This window comes from Pleurodeles waltl, chromosome 7 (genome assembly GCF_031143425.1).
Source record: "Pleurodeles waltl isolate 20211129_DDA chromosome 7, aPleWal1.hap1.20221129, whole genome shotgun sequence".
Lineage (NCBI taxonomy): Eukaryota > Metazoa > Chordata > Amphibia > Caudata > Salamandridae > Pleurodeles > Pleurodeles waltl.
In genome coordinates, this window is record NC_090446.1 from 194,433,302 (window position 1) to 194,460,510 (window position 27,209).

At 42.0% G+C, this 27,209-nt stretch overlaps 1 protein-coding gene across 3 annotated transcripts in view; it reads right to left on the reverse strand.

Annotated features, from left to right (window-relative positions):
- Positions 1–16,015: 16,015 nt before the first annotated feature.
- Positions 16,016–27,209, reverse strand: part of HNF4A (hepatocyte nuclear factor 4 alpha) — a 558,778-nt gene continuing 547,584 nt past the window's right edge. For all 3 annotated transcript variants that reach the window (XM_069243562.1, XM_069243561.1, XM_069243563.1), the window contains 5 exons: positions 25,441–25,528; positions 22,749–22,901; positions 20,006–20,242; positions 18,480–18,593; positions 16,016–17,970 (listed from right to left, as the gene is read on the reverse strand). In XM_069243562.1, the coding sequence (XP_069099663.1) occupies positions 17,828–17,970; positions 18,480–18,593; positions 20,006–20,242; positions 22,749–22,901; positions 25,441–25,528 (735 nt within the window). In that variant the 3' untranslated portion in view covers positions 16,016–17,827. The remainder of the gene's footprint in view (positions 17,971–18,479; positions 18,594–20,005; positions 20,243–22,748; positions 22,902–25,440; positions 25,529–27,209) is intronic.

Consider the following 27,209-nt stretch of genomic DNA (forward strand, 5'->3'; position numbering starts at 1 on the left):
AACGTCAAATGGCCTTTGGGATGACTTGTAATTAACAGAAGGATTCCTCATAACCGTGCGTACGTCCTGCACTTTTTAGAGGGTTTTCTTTGCATTAAACACCGAAAAGTTGTCGCGCTGTGATACCCCCGGTACCCCTGGACTCATGACTGAACCTCAAACTGAGGTCACTCGCGGTCTCCTTGGGCAATTCACAGGTGTTGCTAGCACTCAATCTTGCAGAGGGTACAGCTCCAGATTACACAAAGCAAAGCAGGCCACAACCACCCTACAACCCGTTTTCCTCTCTTCTTGCACAAAGTGCCACATTTAATTCCTGTTTGTTGGTTGGAGTCCCTTCCCACTTTAACTTCCCCATAGAGCAAGTTTTCTTGCTCTCCTCATTTGTTCATATTCGTTTTTCACCCCACGTATCGAACGTTATCCTCTTGTTGGTTTTCTAAATCTCAGTCCCACTAGTCATATCTCTTCTGCCCTCTGGTTAGTAGCAGCGGCATTATTTAGAATGTCGGTGACGAAACGTAGCATCCACAATTGCAGAAGAGTTTTCTCCATGCCAATGTAGTGTAGGAAAATCTCCCAAATAAGGAGTTCCTCACCAATGCGGTGGAGGCTTATCTGCCAAGTGGTCTGTACTTGTCATATGAGAAACCACTTTTCTGGATACGCACTGTGGCAGAAAATCTACCACTACTGTTGGGAGTTACAGCAGCAAGTGTGGGCCCTGAAACCCACCCCCAATATGAGGGCATGCTGCCAGAACCCACATGTATAGATGCACTTGCTGGGAGTTTTGCCCAGAAGGTGAGGGTCCCTGTAGTTATGTGTCAGTGATGGTTGCCACCTTTTGTGCAGAAGAATTTTATTTTTGACAATAGCAACGCTGCCCAACATGGTGGTGATTCAGTTAAGAATACATTGGCAGGGTGGATGTCAGAATATTCTACCAAAAGGCCACTGGCCATCTTCCTCGTAAATTTATTGGTAGATTTTCTGCTAATGCCCTGCTCTTAACCAGGTCATGCATCACCGTTATGTAGCTTATGTCTATGTCACCCTGCTTCTTGTCCCCTGTTTTGATGATATGACATTTTGGACATGTCCACTTGTCCCAATTCTAAGTGGTGACACATTTTGAAATTATCCGTTTGATAAGAATCCATTGGCCTCTACCTTGGAAGGATGTGTTAAAACAAGAAAATTCAGCAATGTTAAGATACAGCCTCTTCTGCGAGAAATTACTTCCCGTTGATGCAGTTATGGAAAGACGTGTGGGAACTCAACTGAACATGGTCATTTGAACATGGAAATAGCTGCTTACAAAGTAATAATCGTGATTATGCATATAAAGTAGCATTTTAGGCTCCTGTTTACTCATTCGTTTTGACCTGTCATTTATGTTCAATATGGTTGATTGAGACAGGGTTGTTTTAATACCCAGGAAAATCACATAATCTTTTGGAGGAGGATTCTGAGCTAGTTCTCATCCTTTCTACCAACCGACTTTGGATGGGGAGAATAGAGAGTTTCGTCCCATGAAGCTCTGTTGTGACCCCAAGGATCGATACTATCGTTACAGCCTATAAATGGAGCCATTAAAATTGGCCTTTCAAGATACAGATATCTCTGTACACCAATACGTGATGATATGCCGGTTTAGTTAAAACATTTATTCCGGGTGATATCATCATGCCCCAATCATGTCCAGAAAAAAATCCTTATTTCAATGTGAGAAAGTTTTTTTATTCTCAATCCATATATAATTAGTTCCTCATCTCACCCAAACACATATGCCAATTCGATCCCAGCTTCAGATTGTTCTGCCAATGGAATACTTCATGGCATCACTGTTGCTCTGTGTAAAAATGCTCAGGAATACATTAGTCTCCACTCTCTCCTTCACCTCTTTTATAGAACAGGCTGTGAAGTCAGTAATAGTCTGCCTTCCCTCTCTCAAAACAACCAAACTTTAAACCTCCTCAGACTCCTTGAAAACTACTATGTAAACTCTGGACATCACCAGACTTTACTTCGAAAGTGCTATTTTATTGGTACCCCACAAGCCTCACTTGCTTTGCTCATGGGAATTTTACACTAACCAGTAAGATTTGTCACTCGAGTGAAAAGCCATGCCAATTCTATGCATTTTCCATCGGCCTCTGATTCCAGTTAGAATCGATTTTTAAAACGGTGTTGCTTCCTCTCCAAAGCGTTGTAACAAATCCAATCGGCTTAAATAACCGAGCTCCTCACTATTTCAGCCAGTGGACGGATGCTCAGGAGATATGGCTTGCTATACATGTAATTTCCTTGCTTCAAAACCATTCATCTTTGGTGTTGATACATCTGGCAGGAACTCTCGTCCCCTTGAGATTAGAACTAAAACCACATGCCTCTTGTTTAGAGTCCTCTGAAAGGTCATTGTAAGACCTGGCATCCTTGGCTGGTCTCCCCTAACTTTTTGCCTCTACTTCCCAGGTTGTTGCTACGTGCTGGACCCTGTTTTTGCTGTTTTTGTTACTCTGGGCATTTTACCAGTGTTAAAATGTATGTGCTCCCTATGTGAAATTGTATGTGTGATTGGCTTTCCCATAATTGCCATATTTGAGTTAAGAGTAAGTCACTAGTAAAGTGCACTAGAGGTGCCCCAGGACCTACTAATGGGTCCTAATGCTACTAATGGGCCTGCAGCACTGATTGTGCCCCCCACATGAGTAGCCCTGTAAATATGGCTCATACCTGCCACTGCAGTGCCTGTGTGTGCAGTTTTAAACTGCCAGTGCGACTTGGCAAGTGTACCAACTTGGCAGGCCCAAAACTTCCCTTTTTATTCATGTAAGGAACCCCTAATGTAGGCCCTAGGTAGCCCCATGGGCAGGGTGCAGTGTATGTTAAAGGTAGGACATGTAGTGATGTGTTTTTACATGTCTTAACAGTGAAAGTCTGACAAATTCAGTGTTCACTGTTGCAAGGCCTATCTCTCACACAAGTTAACATTGAGGCTGCCTTTCAATATTCGTAAAGTTCAGTTTCCCTATGAGAGCAGATAGAGATATGGAGTTTGGGGTCTCTGAACTCACAATTTAAAAATACATCTTTTAGTGAAGTTGGTTTTTAGATTATTAGTTTGAAAATGCCACTTTTAGAAAGTAGGCATTTGCTTGCTTTAACCATTCTGTGACTCTGCCTGTTTGTGGATTCCCAGTCTGGTTCAGACTGACGGTTGGGCTGCTTGTGAACCTCTTCTATACAGTGACACAAAGGGAGCTGGGGTGTAGCCTACATATCCTGATGAGCCATCTGGGCTGGAGTGGGGGGAGGAGTGGTCGCTTACACCTGATTGGGATGTGCCTGCCCTCACAATCCCCACTGTGTGTCTGGGTTCTGGCCTGGGTAAGGCAGGATCCTGTAAACAACAGAAGTTTTTCTTTGAAGTTGGGCAACTTCAAAGGCAGAAAGGGGAATAAGTATTGGACCCAAAACCCCAGACTTTAGATCACCTCAGGGTTATTTCAAGGATTCAAGAGAAACTTCTGCCAGGAGAAGAGCTGGGGAGAAGTGCTGTCCCTGCCTGTGAGTGTGCTTTGTTGGGCTATCCTGCAGTTGCTGCTTCTGCCTGTGAAAGGGGACAAAGACTGGACTTTGTTCTGCACTCCTGTTTGAGAGGTATCTCCAAGGGCTTGAACTGAGCTAGCCTCCTGTTTTTAAAGCCTCATGGACAGCAAAGGCATCACCAGCCAGTCTCTGAGTCTGGATACTGTGGACTCTAGCTTGTCAGAGGGAGCCATTCAGGTTCTTTGGCCCTGAAAGTGAAATTATGAGAAAATCCTGTGAAATAACACCGGACAAAGCCGTGCGACTTTGTAAAGATGTTAGGCCTGAAACACATCACTCTGCCTGCACCTGAATCCGTGGACCTCGCAGGAGCGTGACGACCCCACCAATATCGCAGACCCCACGTCACTGATACCGTTGAGTTCCAAGAACTCGCAAGAACGGAGTTTCGTAGTACCAAGGTTCATGATACTCGACTCCGTCGCAGCACCTGTGATGTGACCCATGACCCCGTCAGGTCTCCCCGCAGCATCGTGACTTTGCCGGTCTTCGACTTTACCGGAGGTGCCCAGGGACCGACTCCTTGCAACCGACTCTGCCTCACCTCCACCGATCCGCAGCGAGGACCCAACGCCTCTTCGTGATGCCTCTGCTCCTTTGTCCTGCAGCACCGGAACCGATTGGATCCAGCGACGCCTCGCTCCCCGAATCCATGCACCTGCCTGATTTCCACACTTTTGCTAAGGTACTGTACTTAGGGGTCCGTGTGAGTACGCAAACGGCGCCAGTGGCGTTGCATGGTGGGAAACGACTCTGTCACGACGCCACTTAACATCACATTGCAATATTGCTGCTTCTAGGCACAATTTTTGGGATTTTAATTGCTAAAGACATATTTTTAATTGTGGATTCTGGATTTTTATCATATTTTGTCTTGTTTACGTAGGTAAATATTCACTATTTTACTAAACCTGTGTAGTGTTCATTTTGTAGTGCTTCTCTGCATTACTTTGTGTGTTTGTACAAATCCTTTACACATTGCTTCAGGGTTAAGCCTTTTTGCTTGTGTCAAACTACCAAGGGAGTGAGCAGAACCAGGTGTTTTTCTCTTTTACCTGACTAGACTGAGGGTCCTTGCTTGGACAGGGGGCAACCACACTTCCAACCAAAGACCACATTTCTATCAGTCATCATCACCACTTCATCCTGCACTAAGATCAATCACTCTCCCATGAGTCTGTGCACTTAAATGTGTTTCCTTTTACTTTGATGGCTTTCTGTGTTGCTCAAGGAGTATTGCTGCACTAGTACTGCAGCTATGTTTGCTTCATAGTGCTTCTATCTTTTCAAGGAAATCCTAAAATGTTCTGTGTGAATCACTGCTATACTCGCTGTGGTGTAGGTGCCTATACAAAACTGTGCCATAAATAAATACATACCAATCAACCAATAAACATATGGTGAAATATTAGCTGGCCTAAAACGAAATCAAACCCACAATCAGCTTTTGACCTTTACATTATACATTAGATTTGGTCACTATGTACTCAAGAAACAAGAAAAGACTAACTTTTTAAATTTGGGCCCAAGAGGGCCTAGTGCCTCCTTGCGCCACATTAGCGTAATTTTTTTTGATGCTCATGCAGCTCAACAAGGCCATATTTGCCACACCCGATTTAAAAAGTGGTGCGATGCATGCATTGCGCCACTTTGTAACCCCTTGCTCCACATTATGCCTGCGCCAAGCATAATGTATGCAAGGGGGGTGTTCCTCCGTTAGGGGGACCACAAAAATGGTGCAGTGGAATTTCAGAGATTCCACTGCACCATTTTTAGCGGCTATGTTTAACGCCTACACAGAGCAGGCGTTAAAAGTAGGCACACCATTATTTATAATGGGCCCCTTTGTTCCTTGCAGGATTTGCGCCAACATTTTTGCAATTGCATCAAAAAGTTTGACGCTATTGTCCCTAACCTATGCCATGGTGCACCACATGTTTAATACGGTGCACTCATAGTGGCATTAGGGGGGCGCTGATGGATGCAAGAAAAGTGGCGCTGCATGTAATGCAGTGTCACCTCTTAAATTGTGTCCTTGATTTGTATCAACACTCCTGCAATTCCAAATTTATTTTGTCAGCTCGAGGTAGCTATCTACCCCTGGTGGTATTCCTGAGCTGTTCCGATATAACCAATCAGGAAATACCATGTTGCACCTGTCTAATTCTTTCGCAGTTATTACCACCATGATGGCATTTGCCAGAGGTTGTACTGCCATGATGTCAGCAGTTGTACAAAATATGAATTCAGCTAAGGAGTTGTGCAAGTAAAGTTGCAATCTTGGGAGAATAGTATTCTGTTATAAATGGTATTTCTTCTGTTATGTTCTAAAAATGTATTATTGTGTATATGACATACACAAACATATCAAATGAAGTGTTACTAGGTTCATAGCAGCTTTAAGCTATTTACACATGCAGCATTGCTTATCTACTTATAGCATAATTTGGATACTCTCATATGTGGCAGGGCTTTGGTATGCTAATGATATATGTTACATGCAACAAAGGCCTTACTTTTACAAACATGACTATGTTTAACATTGTAGAATATATTTATACTCATAAGGCCTAGACAAAAGTATTAAAGCCCAGATTTATACTCTGTTTGAGCCAAATTTGCGTCATTTTTTTCTACGCAAATTCTGCGTCAACCTAACTCCATATTTATACTTTGGTGATAGACCCGTCTAGTGCCAAGTTTTTGGAGTTAAAGTCATTTTTTGGTTGCTGGAAACTACCTTGCGTCCATGGGATGCAAAGTAGACGTTCCCATGCAAAAAATGATGGTAAGGCCTTAGCGCCATATTTATACCCCTGTGCTAAAGTCAAGCACGGCGAAAGAGGGCCTTAAATAATGGCGCTAAGCTTGCTTAGCACGATTATTTGACACCTGGGTCAGTGCAGGTGTTAGGGGACCTGTGGGCCTATTTCCATGGTCAGAGCCCCAGGGACACCCCACCCACATCGGAGGATGGGGGGCCCCTTCCCAGGTAATTAAGGTAAGTACAGGTAAATATTTTCAGTTTCTTTTAAAAGTGCCATAGGGGGACGTAACATTCTTTCCTAAAGCCAAAAAGTTTTCAGAAGCTGACCTAGGTGGGGTCTTTTGGTGGGACTTCATGATGACTTGAACCAGTAGACAATTGGATAGCTCAATTGAAATCCTTGCAGTGCCTGTGCTGGTCCCAGGTATTGTGCTGAGAAGCGGTTCAGAGTTGAAATCGATTTTATCAATGTTTATTTTGTGGCAGCAACAAAGGTAGTATTTTATAGAGGTTGAGAAGTGCTTTGTCGTCTTCGTCCTTTAATTGTTGTTGCAGGCGATTTTAATGCTAGTTTGCCTGCCCCATTGGTTTATATTCATCTGTCATTTATGAAGAGCCATGGTGGATCCCCGTCCACAAAAAATTACCCCCCAAAGTTGATCGTAATGGAAGGGAACCCATGCAATTTTGAAGGTCTAAAAGAGGTTAAGTTCCTGAGAATTATTCATGAATGAGCAGCAATGTTAATGCCGTTGATTTTCAGTCTTTAGCAAATCCGGATAAATGCTAAGAATGGCAATTTTCAGTAGGTAGTAGGTCTAAAGGTGCCTAAAGCACTCCGAATTGCCAGCCAAGCAGGTGCGCCATATTTTAGCAATATACTCTTACTGAACTGTGAAAGATCATCAATGCCCTACACCCGTTAGCATTAGATCCTAAGCAGAACAAAGAGGACACGATGAGGTAACATAGCTACGTTTTGTGGCTTTATTGGGAAAGGTTTTTGGTTCAGCGCACAAACAGAATATAAAGAAATTAGGCGGTCAATACAACCTCGGCGGTCTTTTAGCAAGACCGCCGAGGGACCGCCGTGCGGAAGACCGCCAGTAGTGGCGGTTTGCCGATCGGCGTATTATGACTTTTGGCTGCTCTCCGTCCTTTTTACGACGGAGAGCCGCCAACAGCCATACTGGCGTGCGGCGGGGAAGTGGAGGTTGCTCCACCTCCACGCCAACAGAACACCGCCCAGCGAATCACGTCCTGTGATTCGGCGCAGCGGTGTTCTGTTGGCGGTGTGGTGTCGGCAGAGCAGCCCCCATGGCTCCCGTCCCCTCCCGGAGGATCGACGGACAAGGTAAGTCGATCGTCCGTTGGGGAGGGGGGTGGTGGGGGTTGTGTGGGTGCATGGGGGTGTGCGTCTGTGTATGTAGAGGGGGGGTGTGAGTGCGTGTATGCTTGCGGGTGTGTTGCGTATGTTGGGAATGTGTGCGTGTATGTCTGTATATGGGTGTGCGGGTCTGACTGAGTGTGTGGATGTAGACATGTATGTTGGTGTGTGTGCATGTATGTGTGTTGGTGGTGCCTGCGTGCGTGTCGTGTGTGTGTGAGTTATGTGATGTTGGGGGTCGGGGTGGGGAGGGGGGCCCTGCCACCTTTGGGGGGGTGGCAGCGGTGGTGGGGGATGTAGGGGAGGGCGTCGGGGTGGGGGGTGGGGGAGACCCCTATCAGTGCCAGGGAAGGAATTCCCTGGCACTGATAGGGCTTACCGCCATGGATTTCATGGCGGTTCCTACCGCTGGAAATCCACGGCGGTAAGCCGGGTCGAAATACCAGCGGCGGTATTGTGACGGCCGCCGGGCTGGAGACCCAGGTCTCCGGCCCAGCAGTCGTCTCCGCCCTGGCGGGCGGAACGGTGAAGCGGCGGATGATCATGGCGGTAACCGCCATGGTCATAATGCTGGAAAAAAGACCGCCAGCCTGTTGGCGGTCTTACCGCCGCTTTAACACCGTCCGCCAGGGTTGTAATGACCCCCTTAGTGTCCTAATTAGGAGAGTAAAACTCTCTTGGTCCAACTCCATTTATTACAATCTGGAGGGGGATACTCAAGAGTGAGATGATTAAAATTGCGAGTAGCCAGTTGTTGACTGTTCACTAGAATAAATTGATGTGCACCAGCAAGAAATAAATAATGAAAGATCTGGGCATCTGTTAGAACAACATTTTTAAGCTAATCGGCATATAGGTCCAAAATTAAATAGGGGGTCATTAAATAATTTTGGAAACTAATCTCTCTAATTGAGAGAATTAAAAACACAGTGATAATATACTAGGGACTGAACTGCTCATAAGTGAGGCATAGGTTTCTATATTTTAGTTGTAATCAAGCCCACAGATGAGTGGATAGCTGAAGATGCATAGACTGATGAACTGCTCTCAAAGGATGCATACGATTAATTCATTGAACAATTCCTGGGTCATTGATCAGGATTGAATTGCTGTCATTGTTTGGAGGTTTATATAATGTATGGCAATGTTAACACCTGTCACAAGATCAGCCAGGGTAGCGCCTAGAATTACCTCAGCATGAAAAAGTTCAAATCTGATTGGAGTGTTTGAGAAGAGCTAATTATTGACAGCTAGAGATGCTGAACCCACCAGCGAACCAGTAGCTGACATTTTATTTCTCAACCTCCTACATAGGGTAAATGATACTCAAAAAGCACCTGAAAAACCAGACCTGATTTGGCAAAGAGTCCTTTCGAAGTACAAAATATATATTTTATGACCAGCTTGGCATGAATGACTTTATTTTAAGGAAAAACAACCCCACTGCATTGCTGTTACACTAATTTGGAAACTACATTGAATCCATTGGGGCTTGCGGTGGAAATAATTATGTGACATGAGACAGGCCTTCAGACGTTTTAGAAAGGATGCAGATATTATATCAGTTTAATTAGGATGCTGTATTGCTTGGTGGTGGGGTGTTATTGATGGAGCATGATAAGGATCAATATGAAGTGACCCATGACTACGTCCTTGCTCTTCTCCTATTCAGCTTGTACACTGTACAATGTTTGATGGCGATCAATTGATAATCACCTACCCAGTTTTGGATGCACTGCCTCTCACAAGTCACATGGACCTCAAGTTGCTGCCCTCTGTCTCCCTCAAACCCTAGGATATCTGTGAATGCTGGTTGTGAGTAAGAACCTATTCAGTGCTCTAGGGGTTGCTTTCTTGGTTCTGGTGCTAGGCTACCTTTAGTTGATTAGTCACCATCCTTACACCTTACCCTAGGTGCTTCCTCTCCTATCACCTGCTGCTGCTTCTAGTGCCATTTCAGTTGTATATGTTCCCTTTAAAAAAAAGGTTTGGAGGAATGTCCTGGAGCACAATTGTAGACTTCCATCAGCACATCTGTCTTGATGTTCACTTGAATACAATCATAGGTAATCGGAAAAGGCTGGGCTCTTCAAGCTAAATGTAACATGTTTCCAGTCTTCTGGGACGGTCACCAAATCTGGAAGAATTGGAAACACTTATAGAATTTCATTTGCAAACCCATTCATTCATCCACCCATTCAACCACTCATCCATGCACACAGCGACTGATACAAACATGCACTTACTCTATTATCACTCATTTCACCATCCATGCACGCATTACACCACTTATCCTTTCATGAGCTCACCCAGTCACCTTTTCATGCACTTACCCACCCATTTATACTTGCATCCAATTACGTACTCATCCATGCATCCATCCAGGCACTTATGAGCTCACCCTTTCATCCCGGCACTAAAGAATTCCCCCTTTCAACCATACATTCGCTCACTGATGCATCTCTGAATCCATCCATGGTTTCAGTCTCACAGTCATCCACTCACTCATTCAGTCACCCACGTACACAAACTCGCCCATAAACCGAGAAGCACTTCCACATATTAAAATAGTCAATGTTTTTATGTACAGATGTCTGTAGTAGGCATCAGTAACTTTTTTCTGTTTGTACATATTACAGTATGCGTCTCCGACTGTCAAACAGAATAGAAGAGCATATACAATACAGAAACTAAATGAAGTTGCATTACTATTTACGCAGACAGTAGTTATGGCATGTTCTTGTTTCTCATCAGAAGGCAGTAATCCAACAATATATCAACTATAGGCAATCCTAACAATGAGGTTTGCAGTAATGTCAAAAATGCATCTCAACATACAAAAATAATTGCAGTGAGTAAGGAAAGAACGTAAAGAGAGCAGTTCGGTTAAAACTTCAAACCTAAAATCAATGATTTACAACATAGTTTATAAAAACAAATGTACTCAATAATTTCAATAAATTAATAAAATATCCATGTTTTAAAAACCCTATTTTCTGTCTCACTCTAAGGCACATTTTGGCCTTAATGTATTGCTGGCAGTTGTGGCTTTACCGGTATATCTTAATAATACATATACTGCTGGCAAACGTTAGAACAAAATGGCATCTTCATTCTGAAAAACTACCTTTTTCACTGGGAACCATATTTACCACACTTTTACCTGTATTAGACTTTCTCCACTGGTGACCACCTTAGTCATGCGTTCATCTGCACGTGACCTTTTTGAGTGGTGACCACCTATACCATGCTTACTTCCATATGTGCTTTTTCACCGTGCTTTTAGTCAAATGTGGCCTTTTCACTGGAAACCTCTTTGGTATCCTCATTTGAGGTCAAAACCAACTGTGTACTTTTGGTGTGAGCAACTGTGGGGCAGGCTGGCTTTAGAAGATTAGTAGCATGTACAGTGTACTAGTAAAGCTGATTACATTCATATAATCAAGCTATGATGTAGGCCAAGCAGGTCCATTGGAGGTACACAAGGGTGTGTTCCATTCCAAATGAACAACCACTGAATGAATGAAATTTAAATTAGTTTTATGTAAATTCATCTCATAATTATATCCTGAAAATTGTCATAGATCTAGTCTTCCTGGAGCAACTTGGACATCGAGGTTCTAAATGGATTTACATCTGCGTTTAATATCCTCTTGACTTTTGTCACCTCCCTCTGGGCCTGGCAGCCAAATGAATACACCTCACTAACTCTGCACATACACAAACCAAATTACAAACGCTAGTCCATTATATATAACTTAATGGCTTTGTTTCAGTCCGCAGTCATCTGAACACAAGCATGAGTTTGATATCCTACTAGGTCCCCTCAAGTTTAGGGTTGACTGCACAAGATCTGAACTCATACTCTGCATTGGTACAAATTTGAAGCTTATTGTTACCATGGCCATCGATTGACCAAGATGCCAGGAAGTGTCATCAAGAGCCCTTTAGCCAACAGTGACATCACAGGTCTAGGAGTATAGGTTACCTAAAGTAAACATGCTTACATTCCTGTTTACTTTCTGATTTATGCTGCCACCTTCATCGCCTTTGAGTTCAGGTGTAGCAAAGGCAGCACCAGGGGTAACTAAGGGCAAGCCTGTAGTATCAGCTGCTACCCCTGGCTACCTCTAATTGAAAAGTAGCTGAACTAGTTAATGAAATCTGTGGATTCAAATAGTGCTTCTTACTTGTCTTAACGTTATTTTTATTTCAGTGTACCTATTGTATACAAGTGCAACAGGAATATTACAGATAACTGTGACAGCTTTTTTACTTTTACGTCGCTTTTTTCTGGTTAGTTCACTTTGAGCAGCAAAACATTCAGGTGCTCATTTCGACTTCGGTGGTCTTTTCGTAAGACCGCCAAAGTTGCGGGCGCCAAAAGACCGCCAGTGCTGGTGGTCTGAAGGCCTCCAGGCATCAGGTCCATTTTCGCCCAATTTCAGGATGCAATCCGATACCGTTGGCATGGCCGATATCATAATATAAGTGGTTTCCACTGCCGGCACCACCATGCCAACAGGATGCCACCCGCCGTATTACGATCTGTGAAAAGCACCGGGACCCATCCTGTCCCGGATGGCCACCTCGCAGAAGCAGGTAAGTTGATGTCCGAAAAGGGGGGGGTTTGTGTGAATGTGAGTGGTGGCTGCGTGTGTATGAATGTGGGGGGAATGGGGTGTCTGTGTGTGTAAGTTCATGTATGCCGAGGGGGCAGTGAAGTGTTGTCTGTGTGTGAGTGCATTTATGTTTGTGTGAAAGCGGGGGGAAGGGAGTATCCCTGTGTGTGTGTGTGAGTTCATGTATGCCGAGGGGGGGAGGTAGGTGTTGTGTGTGGGAATCTGAGAGAGTGAATGCATATGTTTGAGTGTGTGTGTGCGAGTGAATGTGTATTTCTGAGTGCATGCATGTGAGTGGATGTGCATGTCTGATTGCAAGTGAATGTGTGTATCTGATTGAATGGGTATGAGTGTGTGGGGGTGTTTGTAAGTGTATGCATGGGTGAGTGGGGGTGCGTGAATGTAGGTGTGTGGTCATGTGGGGGGGTGTCTGCTGGCGACAGGAATGAAGATTCCTGTCACCTGGTGCATGACCGCCAGCATTGCTGGCAGTCTGCCGAGTCACAATGTGGATGGTGGTATTGCGGCTACCGCTGGGCCGGAGGTCCCACCGCCCTGGTGGTACAGACGGCGTTTGGGTAGTTTGGCTTTAGCCAAACCACCAAAGTCATACTATCAAGGTCTTTACTGCCGGCCCAACGGCAGTAAAACTGCCACTGTGAGTGTGACATTCCAAGGACCGCCAGACTTGAAATGAGGGCCTCAGTCATGAATAACCTCTGTTACAAATTTTTGCCAAACTAATGGTGCACTACCGGTGTTTCCATTGTGATAAGGCACAGGCTTGCATATTTCACATTGTGAACGTGGATGGTGTTTGTTCGGTTCTTCATCATGCAAAACAAAACTATAGCCAATTCGGTTCCACTATACACATCTCTTTCAGATTGTTTTTTTAAAATGTACATGAGCAGATCCTTTTTGCTTCTTTCCCTGTTACAAGCGGAACATAGGTGCAAAATTACCTTTTTTTTTTCCATCAGTGCGAAGTGTGTACAATATAACCCATGTTCTGTTGCAAACCTATATGGCTGGTATTTTGTGATATGTAACAGCAAAAAAGGCTACCCCTAAATGGTTGCGTTCAGCAAGTGTGTTGCAAACCCACGTAATTCAATCACTATGACATCTGATCAAAACTACCCAGTTACCTGCCACTCTTTAATAAAATGGTGCAGACTCAGAGAGCCTGATTCCCAGTATAGATGCTATTTATCACAGCAGACAAATTACAATGTTGTTGGGCACTTCATATATATCGCCTATTTCGAGTTTTGGGGGAATAACATGCAGATTTTGGTGTGTATCCACACGCTACGGTAAACACCACACACTTTTCCCCTGTTAAATATCATCAGGTTTGACATGTTGAAATTTAAGGGTGAGGCATTTAATGTACCTGGCAATTACTGTGAGCATTACATTCTGCCCAACTCACCCCCTATACAAACAGGTGTTTCCGCAGAGGTGAGACTTTATTGAACAACTGGGAATCAGGGCCTTAGTGTATGGATCATGAAACAAAACAGTGTGCAATGACACTTTGGTGTCAAAGTTTGTTTCCTGTCAGTTCCACTATTCAAATCATGTAAATTACTGGATGCTACTGAAATCCAGTTGTATTTGACTTTTTTCCTTTTTTAGGGTCGAGCGTGCAAGTGCTCTAGCTTGCTGTAATATCTCTGTGGGCTTTCAACCACACCCACCCCACGCCCATCAGTTTTGTTGGTTTGTGGGCTTGCCTTTTAATATTCACTTGATTTCATTTGTGAAAGGCATGCATACATCATGCCTTTTCAGGTGTTTAGCACTCATCGGTCGCACTGGCCAAGTACTGAAAACATATGAGGCTCTGTGTTTTCAGCATGGTTTCTAGATTACTTTTTCTTTTCATTTCCCACGCAGCGCGATCTCGCTGGGCAGTAGTCGAGCGATTTGCATGACATTGACCCTGTTACATGGATAACTGCACTTTTGCAGATACGTTTGACTGCTGGTGAACTTCTGTTTCCTTTTGTGTGTCTCCTTCACGCTCATGGTGGCCGTCGGCTCGCTTATGTAAAACTGTTTTACTTTTCATTTTCAATTTATGTGGCAATAAAAGTCCGGTTATGACTTTACAACGCTAATGGCTCTAAGTCAAGCAAATGCGAGACCCATTGCATTGCAAATGCTTGTATTATTTTCCTTCAGCACCTATGTATCCTCCAAAAACCTGAAAAGAGTTTTCTTTTGCTTCCTGCTATTTAAACATGGATTTTTGCAATTTGTCTTAAGGATGACAATGTGGACTTTTGTTTGTCATAAACAAGTTTTCAACATCCTCATTCCCCTTAGATTTGTATTTCCCTTTGTAACACATTATTTTACCGTGGCATTATGTGCTTCTGTGGGTTTAGTCCTATGGCTGGAACAAAATTCCGACTTTGTTGGTGTCTACAAAAAAATCATCAGAAGGGAAGCGGCAATTGTCGCAATTTCCCAGAAGTACTCACATAAGTAAGCATTTGTGCATTTGCAATGTAACAGGTGTACATTTCAAAAATTGGATACTGTAATGAATAAGTGTATTTGCTCTTGCTAATGTTTGTTCCGACAGAGAAAATCTTTTCCTCACGTAGAAACCCTTTCCACAAACCTAACTAATTTTATGAATGTTCCTTCTCCTTTCCCACCATGAAACGTTTCATTATTTTCCCTAATATGAGAAAACGGCAGATTATATTCAGGGTACAAAAGTGTAAACTAAGATTTTGCGAATTCCCGCCAATTTTTCTGCATTAATCTTTGCAGATGTCCCCACCATGAAGTGTCAAATACCTGCCCCAATAAGTGGGTTTAATAACATGTAACATCACAAAATAGCGCCTTTTCTAGCTTTATCATGTCTTGTCAATAACTAAGCCACATTTGCACCTGTAGATGTTGCAGGTAACACAAATAAGCAGCAATTTGTTGCACAAATACATTTGTGAGCCTGGGCTCACTGCAATCATCAGTAAAAAACGTGATGAAAATCTACAAACCAGGATATGCACACCACATGGTAAAATGTAAGAACTGTCTTTTTCTTGGCATAACTATGTAATGGAAACGCTAAACATGAACTTTCACTATGGCTAAAACCTGGCACATATTTAAGGTTCTGAAACAACTGTTCGTCACCAGGAAAAAGGCCACATTTATAACAACATGTGAAAGGAACTTTTTTCATTGATTTGTGTCACAATGGTGCTATAGTCCGAAATGATGAACCTCCAGATGTGTCCACTTGAAGGGTTTCAGAGTATTACACCAGCATTTGAAATCTCAGGAACAATTCCAAAATTATTTCCCCAACAGTCTTCATGGATCAAGAATGTTTTCTTGTGTTTTTATCTTTTATATACTGTAGGAAGCTGTGAGACCTAATGAGAAAATCCCCAGTAGCTTGCCATAATACAATAGAGAACCTAGGAATTCCCAAAGATGGATAACATAAGTATCATTGGCCATTGGTGCAAGCATTATCATGTGAGACATTACAGCAACATGGACAAGGTACAGATGCATTTCGTGCTTCCTACAACTGCTTAGAGTGTGCAGTAGAAGATCACCATTCAAAAGGTTGTACTTTACAGAATCTTCACTTTTGGAAGTCAGTTTTATTCCTGCAACAAATGAAACAGTTCACTTTTCCTCAAACGAACAAAACAGTTTGCTATCTCTTGCCTCCACAGAGAAGATGCTGGATTGCAAACATAGAAGTTTATTTTTTATCAAAAAAGGGTACACCAATGACAGTTTAGGCAAAAGCACAATAACACACAAACTGTTGCACCCGTTCCACCAAAGCGTATTTTCTTGTAGATCAATGGCAGTGGTATTTGCTGAATCTGTCATGTGCCAACATTGCTTTGGCATCCCCAGTTGGTTTCCTGGTTGTGCAGTCATTGTCCAGTAGACTCAGGCTCGGCCATTTTGATTCAGTCGTAAAACCCAATGACAGTTTAAATTCAAATATTTAGGAGACCTTTGGTAGGTTTAAAGATAAATCGTTTTATCAGACACATTGCATCTTTGTTAGTGGCACGGCTCTCTCTGTTTGGCTGGATGACGAATGAAGGCCACATCTTCAAAGAGTTATCTCATCTGTTTACTACTTGAGTGTTCAAGATATGATGAAAAGTCTCTTATCCAATTCCAATGGAGGCCACTTTGTCATCTCTGTGTACCATTCTTGTTTTTGTTTCTTAAAAAAGTTGATGCAATGAATGCAAGGATAAATCATTGTATTCAAGTTTTAATACTCACTGCAATGCAGATCACTGTGAAATAAAACGTAATGTTCTAGCAATGTACTTGGGACTAGCCACGAATACTGACTGATTTATTCTGGGAATTGCCCTAGTCCAGATTTGTTTTATATTTTTACTTTAACAGTAGTGAGACTAGGCTAACGTCTCAGCAGGACCTGATCATCTTTTCGTCCTAGAATAGGATCAATGCTTATACTGGTATTCTGTAACAAATATGCCACTCACCTACACCCCCTGACATCAATTGTTTCAAAAACAATGTTGAGGTGTCCAACGCACATCCAGGGCACTCACACTTTAAGTGGACGCTCTCATGACACAGCTCTTTTGTACTAGGAGAGTGCCCCGTGCCATCAGACCTCCCAGGGACATTTATTTCAAATATTGCCCATTTGGGAAGGGGAATCACAGCTTGAGAGAGGGCATGGAACTACTTAGGATTGTTGCCACCATGGTTACCCGATATTAAAGTTTGTTCTCAGGGTAACCTTATTGAGATGTCATATTGGCGGATAGCTGAATGGCGTTATTCTATGTGTTCAGCTCCTAAATTAGAGTCATATAAGGCAGTCATCATTGAGATAATCACAAGCGAATCAAAGCCCACTATGTTAAGGTAAGTTTTCCCTTTGCTGTGAGACCTATTTAAAATTATTTTTTTTACACTTAAGAGCTTACCCAAATGGGTTTAGAAATATTGTTAGGATGTTTTGTAGGAGAGGTGTACTTAACTTGTAATGGGTGTGTCATATGAAATTAAATTATTCTTAATTCCTCATTAGACGTTATCGCCAGTTGGTGCAACATATGATTTTACAGGTCCGGAGAGTTAGAATTTCATATTTATATAAATTATTTTTACTAAACTAAAAGAAGGTTATAAACAACTAAAAAAATATAGATACATCTTCCTTATGTGTCACTATTGTTCACAGGTCACAAGTCTGATGGTTGCTGCTCATAGAGGTTGATGAGACTTTTCGGGTAGTTAAATTGTGCCTTTTTTCTAAGAACACATCTTTTGACAACCTGCAGGTCTTGGCACCACTCTGTTGCTTTCTGTTCGCCATGATGGTGTCAGTCTCGACTGTTTCTCAAAACTGAGTCCTTTTTTTGTTTCTCTTGGTACAAGAATGCACTACATTGCTTCCTGCTTTGTGATGGTTGCTTGAGGAATTGACGTTGGTTGTTTAGGCATACCAGCAATTGCCCCCGGGATCACTTTATACTGCTCAGGTCCGGACACTGTAGGTGGTGAAGGCTGTGGCGTTTCAGGGGTAGCTGCAAAAATATTACGAAGGAAAACAAATCAGTAGAGAGAACACAATTTTTACGCACGTTTTGTTTTCTAGCATTATTCTACAATAGTCATTCTCCTTTTGGAATTGTTTCTCACATTTAAAATTAAACATGTGTTTACATTACTTTCATAACATCTGCTATATAGAATGGTTTAAGGATGGAAAATGAAAACTAAATGGGAGTTCGTTGAGGAAAATTAGTTTTATTGGAATTAGCAAATGCTTTTTTTGCTGTAGGGATTACATCCTCCATAATAGTCAAAAGGCCGCATGGATAAAAAGAGAAAGATGAGCCCTGGCATACCACTATGATTGCCTGAGTTTGCAAATCCTTTAAACATCAGAGCTTTGCAGCTAGAAACATGTAGCAAAAGGTTGTATTAAAACTGATGTAGATTTTACTCTGTTGTCAATATAGTGTTTGTTATATGAAGCTTAGGGGGCAGTGTTTAAATCTACACTTCAAACCTTACAAACAGAGATACCGACCCATTTGTCCATGCGCAACTAAGGTGTTGGCTACAATAACGTTTGTTGCTAGATGCTCCTGGACCAGGTGAGGATGCAGTGGATGGTGCGCGTGTGGTGTCTCATTCGTAGATCCTAGAACAATAAATTCAGAGAAAGTCTATTAAAAGAGCCCAAGAGAAATTTCCATACATTCAGGAAGAGACTGGAATACAATAAATGTAGTCCTTGTTTTAACAGTATACCTACACAGATATTTGATGTGAAAAACACATCCATTGAGCAGAGGAAGGATACACAAATGGTATATTCTGGATTATAATCTTACATGCTTGTCTGAATTATTGATCGCATGTGGAAAAAAAGTTGCCCTATTTGCTCAATATTACGGAACCTATCAAATGAAGTCCTAGAAGAATGTGCAATGTACATGCATGAAATGGCAGTACAGACTACGCCAAGTGTGACAATGTCTTCAATAATTGCTCTTAAACATATCTTTTTATAAAACTGTTCATTAGGTCTGATGTTAACCAGGAGATGTTGATGGTTTTACTAACAGTAAATGTATAATGTACCTACTTGAAGGGACTCACAGCTGGCTTTCTTCATCCCCTGGTCTGTTATTGCGTCTTACACATTTTTTCCACCCAATTACAGCATACTGCATGGGATCAGCCCACTTGAGTCATTAGCTAACTTCTGTGTGAGTCATGGCATTCTGTCTCACAAGGAGCACATTCACAAAGCAAAGCAATGTCCTTATGTGGCAGGGAATACTTCAGCATTGTGTGTTTTTTGAGACAAAACACTTGTTTTTAGAACTTTTTACATAATTAGTTGAATTAATACAGAGAGCCTCTATTTGTCCCATCCGTCTTGAGGTATTTAGGCAATATATTTCTTAAAAATTATGTTTATCTTTGCCTGAACTTGTTTTTTACGCATATGATTATATTGCATTGGACATGATGATCTGTGCATCACTATAGTAGGGATTAAATACTGAACTCGTTACCTAAAAAGAAGGCCAAAAGCGGATCTGAGAGACTAAGGGCAGATTTATGGAAAGTGGCGCTTCATCGAGTGCAACGCCACTTTCCCTGCGCCTCTTAGACCCTCCTACCACCACCATGTGTGTGCCATATTTAAAATACCATGTGCCATGGCGCAGGGTAGGGGGTAATAGCGACACTATTGATGTACTCTGCAGGACTTGTGCCAAAATACTGGAGATACTCCTGCAGAGCACCTAGGGCCCCATTCTAAAGAATGAAAGCCCCCTTTTCACACCTGCGCTGGAGCAGCCATTAAAAGTGCCATAAAAACTAAATTTCCCTTAAAGCAGTTCTATCATGGCAGTGTGACATAAAGATCAACTAAAACATCCTATCTGAATAAGCACATCAAGCTTGCAGCTGAAATGTAGCAGCCAAACATTCTAAACGGGCGATTTCAGCCCTCTTTTATCTTCTGTACACATTTCTGTCTTGCACTCTGGAGAAATGTATTTCAGATGTAATAATTTGTGCACTGTTCATACTAACCTCCTAGGAGCATCTCTTGGAGCAGATTGTCAATCTTGGCCATTCCAAAGAGTTTGACAAACTGAATCTGCTCTATCATTTGCCAGGTTATGCTCTGGAGTGTAGGGAGCAGAAGCAGCAGTTCACCGAAGCGACCCCGGGAATCGTACTGCCTATCGTTGATGTAGTCTTCCAGGCTGACTTGCACCTGGTAGCGCATACGTTTAATTTTGGTAGGGTCACTCAAACCCTTTGCATCTAGAAAAAAACAGAATAAATATATTATTTTAAGATCTTTTCATGTGTCCTTGGGTGTTAGAAAACAACAAAATAGCCAGCCTTTGTAAGTAAATGAGTGCTTATAACTTGTCTCCTATATTTTGAAAGCAAACTTTACATAGTTACACAGCTACCAAATTGAGTTTCTTAGTTCAGTTGTCTTCATGTTCCTGGTTATAAAGTTACACAATGTTTTGTTGTTTTCTAGTTGTTTATCAACTATCGCTCAGCAATTTCTTAGTAGAACTATACCGAAGAGAAACAGGTTTGGTGATCTGTTTGTTAAAATAAGACTACCTTAATGTGTGAGTGGATTCTTGTCTGCTGGTTACAACAATGTTTATGAAGCAATAGAACCACTTTAATTTCTGATGGCATTGAAGTATACTAGTAAAATCCTTTAGTTCAAACAATTATAGTTGTCTTTGTATTTGTCCCAATTGACGATAAGACACTGGTCACCATGTCTCACTGTAGCCTTTTTGCCTAAAATGATTGCACATCTGTAATACTTAGATTTGCCCTGATTGTGTGACCTTTCAAAACACAGTTGCATGAATTTCAATAGCAACTTACCTTATAGCCCTGTCTTGCAAGAAAAAAAACTAAAGTTTAAATGAATGTGCTCAAAATATTGCATCAGATAACTTAAAACCATCCCCAGATTTGAAAGTTTCACAGTAAATCCGGAATACAATGCTCCTCCTTTTCTTCTCTGATTTGCAGGCATGGCTGAGTGTCATTCTGGGAAGAGGACGGCATAAGAAGACCATTTGGTGAGGAGTCCCTGGATCTCTTATGTTGATGCACAATGGAGAACAGACAAGATGCTTTAAGTGCCAAAAAGCAATAGTTCCATGCCTGCTCACAGTGGATCACTGAAGAGACGTCCTTAAGTTTTCTCCAAGAAAACAGGACCTCAAGAGCTGTAGGGTCATTCTAAACACTCACACTTCACAGTGCTGGAAACCTGAGCCTTTTGGGTTTCTTTACTGCAGGGCCATGCCATTACACCATGCCCCTGCACTGGTACACACGTGGGAGTCTCTTCTCTGCATCACTGCATCTAGACATATTAAGCTGCACTTACCTTTCCCATATCAGGGAATGGCAGTAGGGGGCATTCTGAAGTGGCCTTTGCCAGGCTTGGTTGAGGCATGAGTCTATTCTGGACACTTAGGTAGCTTCCAACCAGCAGATAATTGTGGATAATTCTTGGGCACCTCCTACTAGCAATTCAGCATAACCATGATTACAGCGAAGAGTGTACCAGTTTCTCCTCTTCAGCTGAGTTTATCTGGAACTGTTGCTTCTTTTGTTTCACACAAATCTCCTTCTTTGTCTTTTTCGGGAGAAAACCCAATCATTACCATCTTATTTGTATCCACCATTTTCCACAAGCTTCTCACATCTCCAATGCGGGTAATCATCAATGTGCTCGGACAGTGTGAAAAAACAACACTTCTTGGTGTGGAACCAGGTATTTTGGGGAAGCTGAGGTTTACAATGTAGGTAGTTGCACAGTCTGCTGTGCATATATTTTACATTTCTAAACACAGTTCCTGACTTATTGTTGAGTTGTTTTATAGAGAGGTCAGTGCCAACTATTGTTTGTCTCTGCAGTGCCTGCTAACTCCTGAGCTCCTACTTGCCTTTCCTAATCTATTTTGTGACAAAATATCTGTTGTGGCACATTCATCTCCAGTTTGTAGATCCTGGACTACCTGTGCAAACCCCAACAGAGGATTTATATTTTGTGCTCTTTGCACCACAAAACAGGTAACCTATTCTCTCAGTGAGGGTGTTTTTGGTCAGCATGGCAGACGCTCCTGTTACCAGTGATCATCCAAAAATGTAGCAAATTTCTATCACAATGTTATAAAATTTTACATGAAGCTTAGTCCTCCATTTTCATCTGCCCCTCGCAATGGTGGGAGTTTCAAAGCCTGCTGATCTGTTGCTTTCAATATCGAGGCTGCTCAAAGTGAGTAGGTAACATGCTTGAGCTGAGCTTCAGGCTTGGTATGTTATGTTATGACTATTTATTGAGCGCATGTACACCAAAAAAGATCTTACCTTGGGTTTGATTATTCATACCCTGTTTTAACTGTGAGCGCTTGTTGTAGGAGTCAAGTGTGCATTTGGTCCACTGTTTTTTTGAGCATCTTAGCTAATCAGAGTTTGCACATGCTGGCACAACATCCACATTGAAGCTAATGTAACACCCTTACTCCTTTGTCCTGTTTCCTGGAGCAGATATTGTTATTGTTTGGCCTTAAATAACATAGGGCCTGATCCACAAATGTAAACATAGACCCGAAGTCTAAGTTTAGACCTGAAGTCTAAATTTAGATATGAAGTCTAAGATTAGACCTGACTTCAGATCTAATGTTAGACTTCAGACTTCAGGTTTAAATTTAGAATTGAGGTCTAAAGGTAACCTTTGTGAATCAGGTCCATAGTATATTAAAGTTTATATACATACCCGGGTCGAAAAAAATTATTGCTTTTAGGCAGGAATATTCATTATCATCGATCTGGAGATCTTGGAAAGGTACAACCAGTTCATCCAAAATTCTGACAGCGACACGGCCCACTTCAAGTTCTGGACAGTTTCGTGGAATTATATGGTCATTTCCTGAAATAGAAATTGTCATGTTACCAAAAAATGATGCCTAAGAATGTATATTAGAATTGTCTCTCTGCCTGCATGTGATTCCATAGTCAGGAAGGAGCAATTGAAAGTTTTGATGAGCTGGTAAGAATTAAGTGGACTCTACTGGGTTCTAAACTAAGCCCTAGAGCATTGATACTCAAAGTGCGGCCCTCTCGACCGTGACATGTGGCCCCCTGGTGCACAGCAGCACTCTGCTGCTATTTACACAAATAGATGCTAACAATAAAAAAGATGTTAAAGAAACAGGCAAGAATGTATTTAAAGCATAATTGGTGTTAAAAAAAGGAGGTAACTGTTAAGTCTTGCATCATTTAACTTTCGGAGCACCTCCATTTTAAAGTCTTCTTGCAGTGAAGTGCAAACATATGATAAAATTTCAAAATTCAAAAAGTGTATTTAATTAACACGCAGATCTTTTTCACTTCCGTACATCAGATTATATCAGCACATTGAGAAGTATTATTTTAAAAGTGATAGTTTTCTTACATGAAGTTCGAAACATCAATTCTTCCCCTACCCTAGAAATGCCAATAGTGAAATGTGCCAAGTAGGTTGTTATGTGCACCCGATGGGTGACCTGGGTTCCTATTATACAAGTAAAACATTATTGTTTTTTAAATCTAACATAGGAGACGTTTTTGTACAGCGGACATCATGAAGCCATGTATTTTTTAGGTCCTGTTTATGTGATAATTAAGGGAAGAAAAATAAAACTATTGCCTAGGATCACACAATTTGGTATGGTGGGGAAGCCGGGATTAATCCAAGGTTTTCTTGTTTCCCATCGTGCAATTCAGCAACTACATGTATGTGCTTCGTTTCATCTACACCTACCTTACAACCAATGGCCCCCCAATACCCCCACCAACAACCACTCCCCGCTGACATCAATGCGGCCCTCGGACACATTACAGACCACATCTTTTGGCCCCTGGGAAAATGTTTGTGAGTACCCATGCCCTAGAGTGCTGCTATCTTCCACCTCTAGTAGCTTAGGAGCATAGGCATATGTGCACGGACACCCTTCCCCCAGCATAGGAAATTCATAAATGACCACTATGATAGCACAGGAGCTCTGCACCTTCATGCAAACAAAGACAATCCCCCAATTCACAGTTTGTTAGCAAAAACTAGCCATAAAAGGGGCCCAGAGGGCTCCTCGCACCTCTCGGCCCTGGCCACTGCACCTTCTGCACTGTTCTTAACTAAGCCCCTGCAACTGTCCATTTCTCCTTGTATCTTGCATTTCTTATTACTGGATTTATCACATTAATTTACTCCGTGCCATAGTCTATGTGTTAATTTTCACCCCACTTCCTCTTTGACTGAGCGTTACATACATTCTCTCCTTATTTATTGATTTACTCTGCTGGCCCCTGGAGTGGCGCAAGTCTACGCTTCTACGTCACATCCAGAGCAGTGGTTATAAAATCTGTTTTTGTCCACCTCATTGGTGAATCTGCTTTTTCCTAGCCGTGCAGTGCATAAGAAGCAGCTATTGGTACTGACATGGCCTCTTCAGTTTCAACAGCATGTGCTGGAAACCTATTGCATCCAGTTTGGACAGGGCGTTTAACATTTTTTAAAATTACAAAACAAATTCTGTGATGTTTGCACGCAAAGGAATGGGCTGCTTCATAGGGGGTGTGCCAACCAGAGATATGAAACAGTGAGCAGATAGGTAATAGGGCAGGAGAACCCTTCGGGGAATGTTTTCAACAAGGAAGTGCATTTCAGATTTTAAGAAAAACCCAAATTTCCTGTTGGTTCATCCTCCGGTCGATTAAGGACAGGGACATGAAAAAAGCACTAGTGTGTCATATTTTATTCCCACTGGTTAAAACCGAGCTACCACTAGAACGACCAACCATGAATCTTTAATACCTCTACAACATTGACTTTCCAATATAAGTATAAATATATATTCTTTATATATTTCTTTATCTTTAAATATATCATGGTGCCTTTTATCATTCTAAACATATATTTTGATATGTATTTTATGTTTTAAGCCAGGTCTATGCACATGCTAGTGTTGTAAATGTGGGTGGTATGCACATGCTGAATTTGTAGTAGGAGTGACATCATTTTTTGCCTCACATGTTCATAGGGCTGCACTTAGATTCATAGCAATAGCCATATAACTGTTCTTCAGTGCAGTCGCCAAGGAATCAGTGTGTGTAGCATGGTTCTAGTACCCCACTGGAGCATATGACGTTCCATTTTGATGGCGGGTGTAAGTTAAACAGTAGAAGGTTGTTGTAAGCCGAAACACGTTGGCCATTTTCATTGGTGAGTAATATTAATTAAACAAATAGGTTTGTCTCATGGTTCTAGCAAGCTGCGCCCCTTCTCTTTGGCAGAGAAATTTGACAGAAAGACGAACAACTACACACACGCACACGTGCACCCAGACACGCACACAACCTCCCCCTTCATAGCCATAGCATGGCACAAAATCGTATTTCAATGCATTGACAACATACCCAAAAATGTTTACCTAAAAGTAAAATATCTTTATAAACCATGGAACGCTTGGCAGCTCCTAATAAAAGGTGTTCTCCCGCGTGCGCTCTTAGCAAAGCAACCTGCGAAGAAAGAAAAAAGCAATTATTTAGGAGCCTTGAGTAGCTGTCTGCATGATGTACTGTTAAACAATTCTTTAAAATATACACCGAGTTGGCTTTGGCTCCGCCTAGTGGAATATTACTTTATCACTATTGGTTATTTAGAATATCATTCTACCTACCTGGTAGAGTCTTCATTGGAACACATGAGGGACTATTTTGCATCTGAAAAACAGATACACTCAAAGATCACGCAGCTACCCCATTCCATTCTTTATCTTCTATGTGCTTATTGTATAGAACGTGATCCTTTATTGCAATTTCACCCGGTAGTACAAACACAAAAGTGCAGGCTTTAATATGGTAAACAGCATTGCAGGGGTCCCTCTGCAGAGGCCTGGAGGTGAAAGACTTTGCCAACCTTGTGGGCTGATGGGTCATCTGACAGGGTCTAAATTAAAGGGTCCTTATCCAAGTACATATTCCAGTGTATACATGAAATGGAAGGGCTTTGATAGCAAAACACATTCTGCTCATGTCTCCTCAGAATATGAGCTCTGAAGCCTTTGAGGAATGATTTGAGTCCTCGGAGAGTGGGGTGATCAAAACTCACTTGGGCTGTCCTGAGTTTCCTTCTTGTGCCATCAACTCTTGTCAGGCAAGCTCACATCATATTATTTCTGTGTTTGCATTGCACCAAGGATGAGAAAGAAGGTGCTGTGGGAACTAGAAGGTACCAGGTAATTAATCAAAATGATATCTTTTTAATAATCTGTTAAAAGCAAGAATTTGTTTCAGTTGCCCCCAGATGTGTGGGTGTGGGATCCATGAGAACATGCAATGCCTGAAACCAACTTCCTTCCTGCTTTCTTATTCTTCCTTCTGATATGCTTCTCTTCTGCGTTCTCCCTCTACGGCTGAACCAGGAACTGCTTCTTCACATATCTCGGGATTCTGTAGAGCAGTAAAGGAATAGCTCTCAGTTCATGGATGCTATTGGCAGCCAGTGAAGAATTTAATGGACCTAAGAAATTTGTGAGGGATTTTAACTTTCATTTTTTTAGGTACAGCTGAAAGATAATTGCCATAATCTATTTTGGAGTGGATATGTGCCCTTGCAGTGATAGCCGGTCCTCCTGGCAAGGGAATTTGACAGACTAACAAAGAGACAAACACACACACATGGATAGATAGGAGTTTAAGATGTTAATTCGTGGAGTTAATTATCTGATGAACTTGTCCATCCTTTGTCATTGGTTGATCAAAAATATGCTAGGGTTTTTACCATGTCTTTTATTTCTACTTCATATGAGCTTACGGAAAAGCAAAAGTATTCTGCATTGTGATGATTAGAAATCGGCCTTTGCAGTATTAAGAGCAAACCCGTTTGTTTTCATCTTCGCTTGAACAGCCTCAAAGACCCTGGCTACATTCTGCATGGCTAAATTATTGTCCTGAGGCAGTCAAAACACCTCCTGAATACCCCCTGCATAGGAGGGAAAATTCACACCTTGATTGATCAAAAGTTCTTGCAATGGTTGTCTTATGCATTAAAAAAGTGAGAGATTGAGAAACCTTGAGGGATGCCAAATAACCATTATATTCTCACCACTCTGCTTGTCTGATCTGACACAAACTTGGCACCTTCTGACCCACCCCACTATAATTGAGACTTTAAGAAATTGGGTTACTGGTGGAAGGA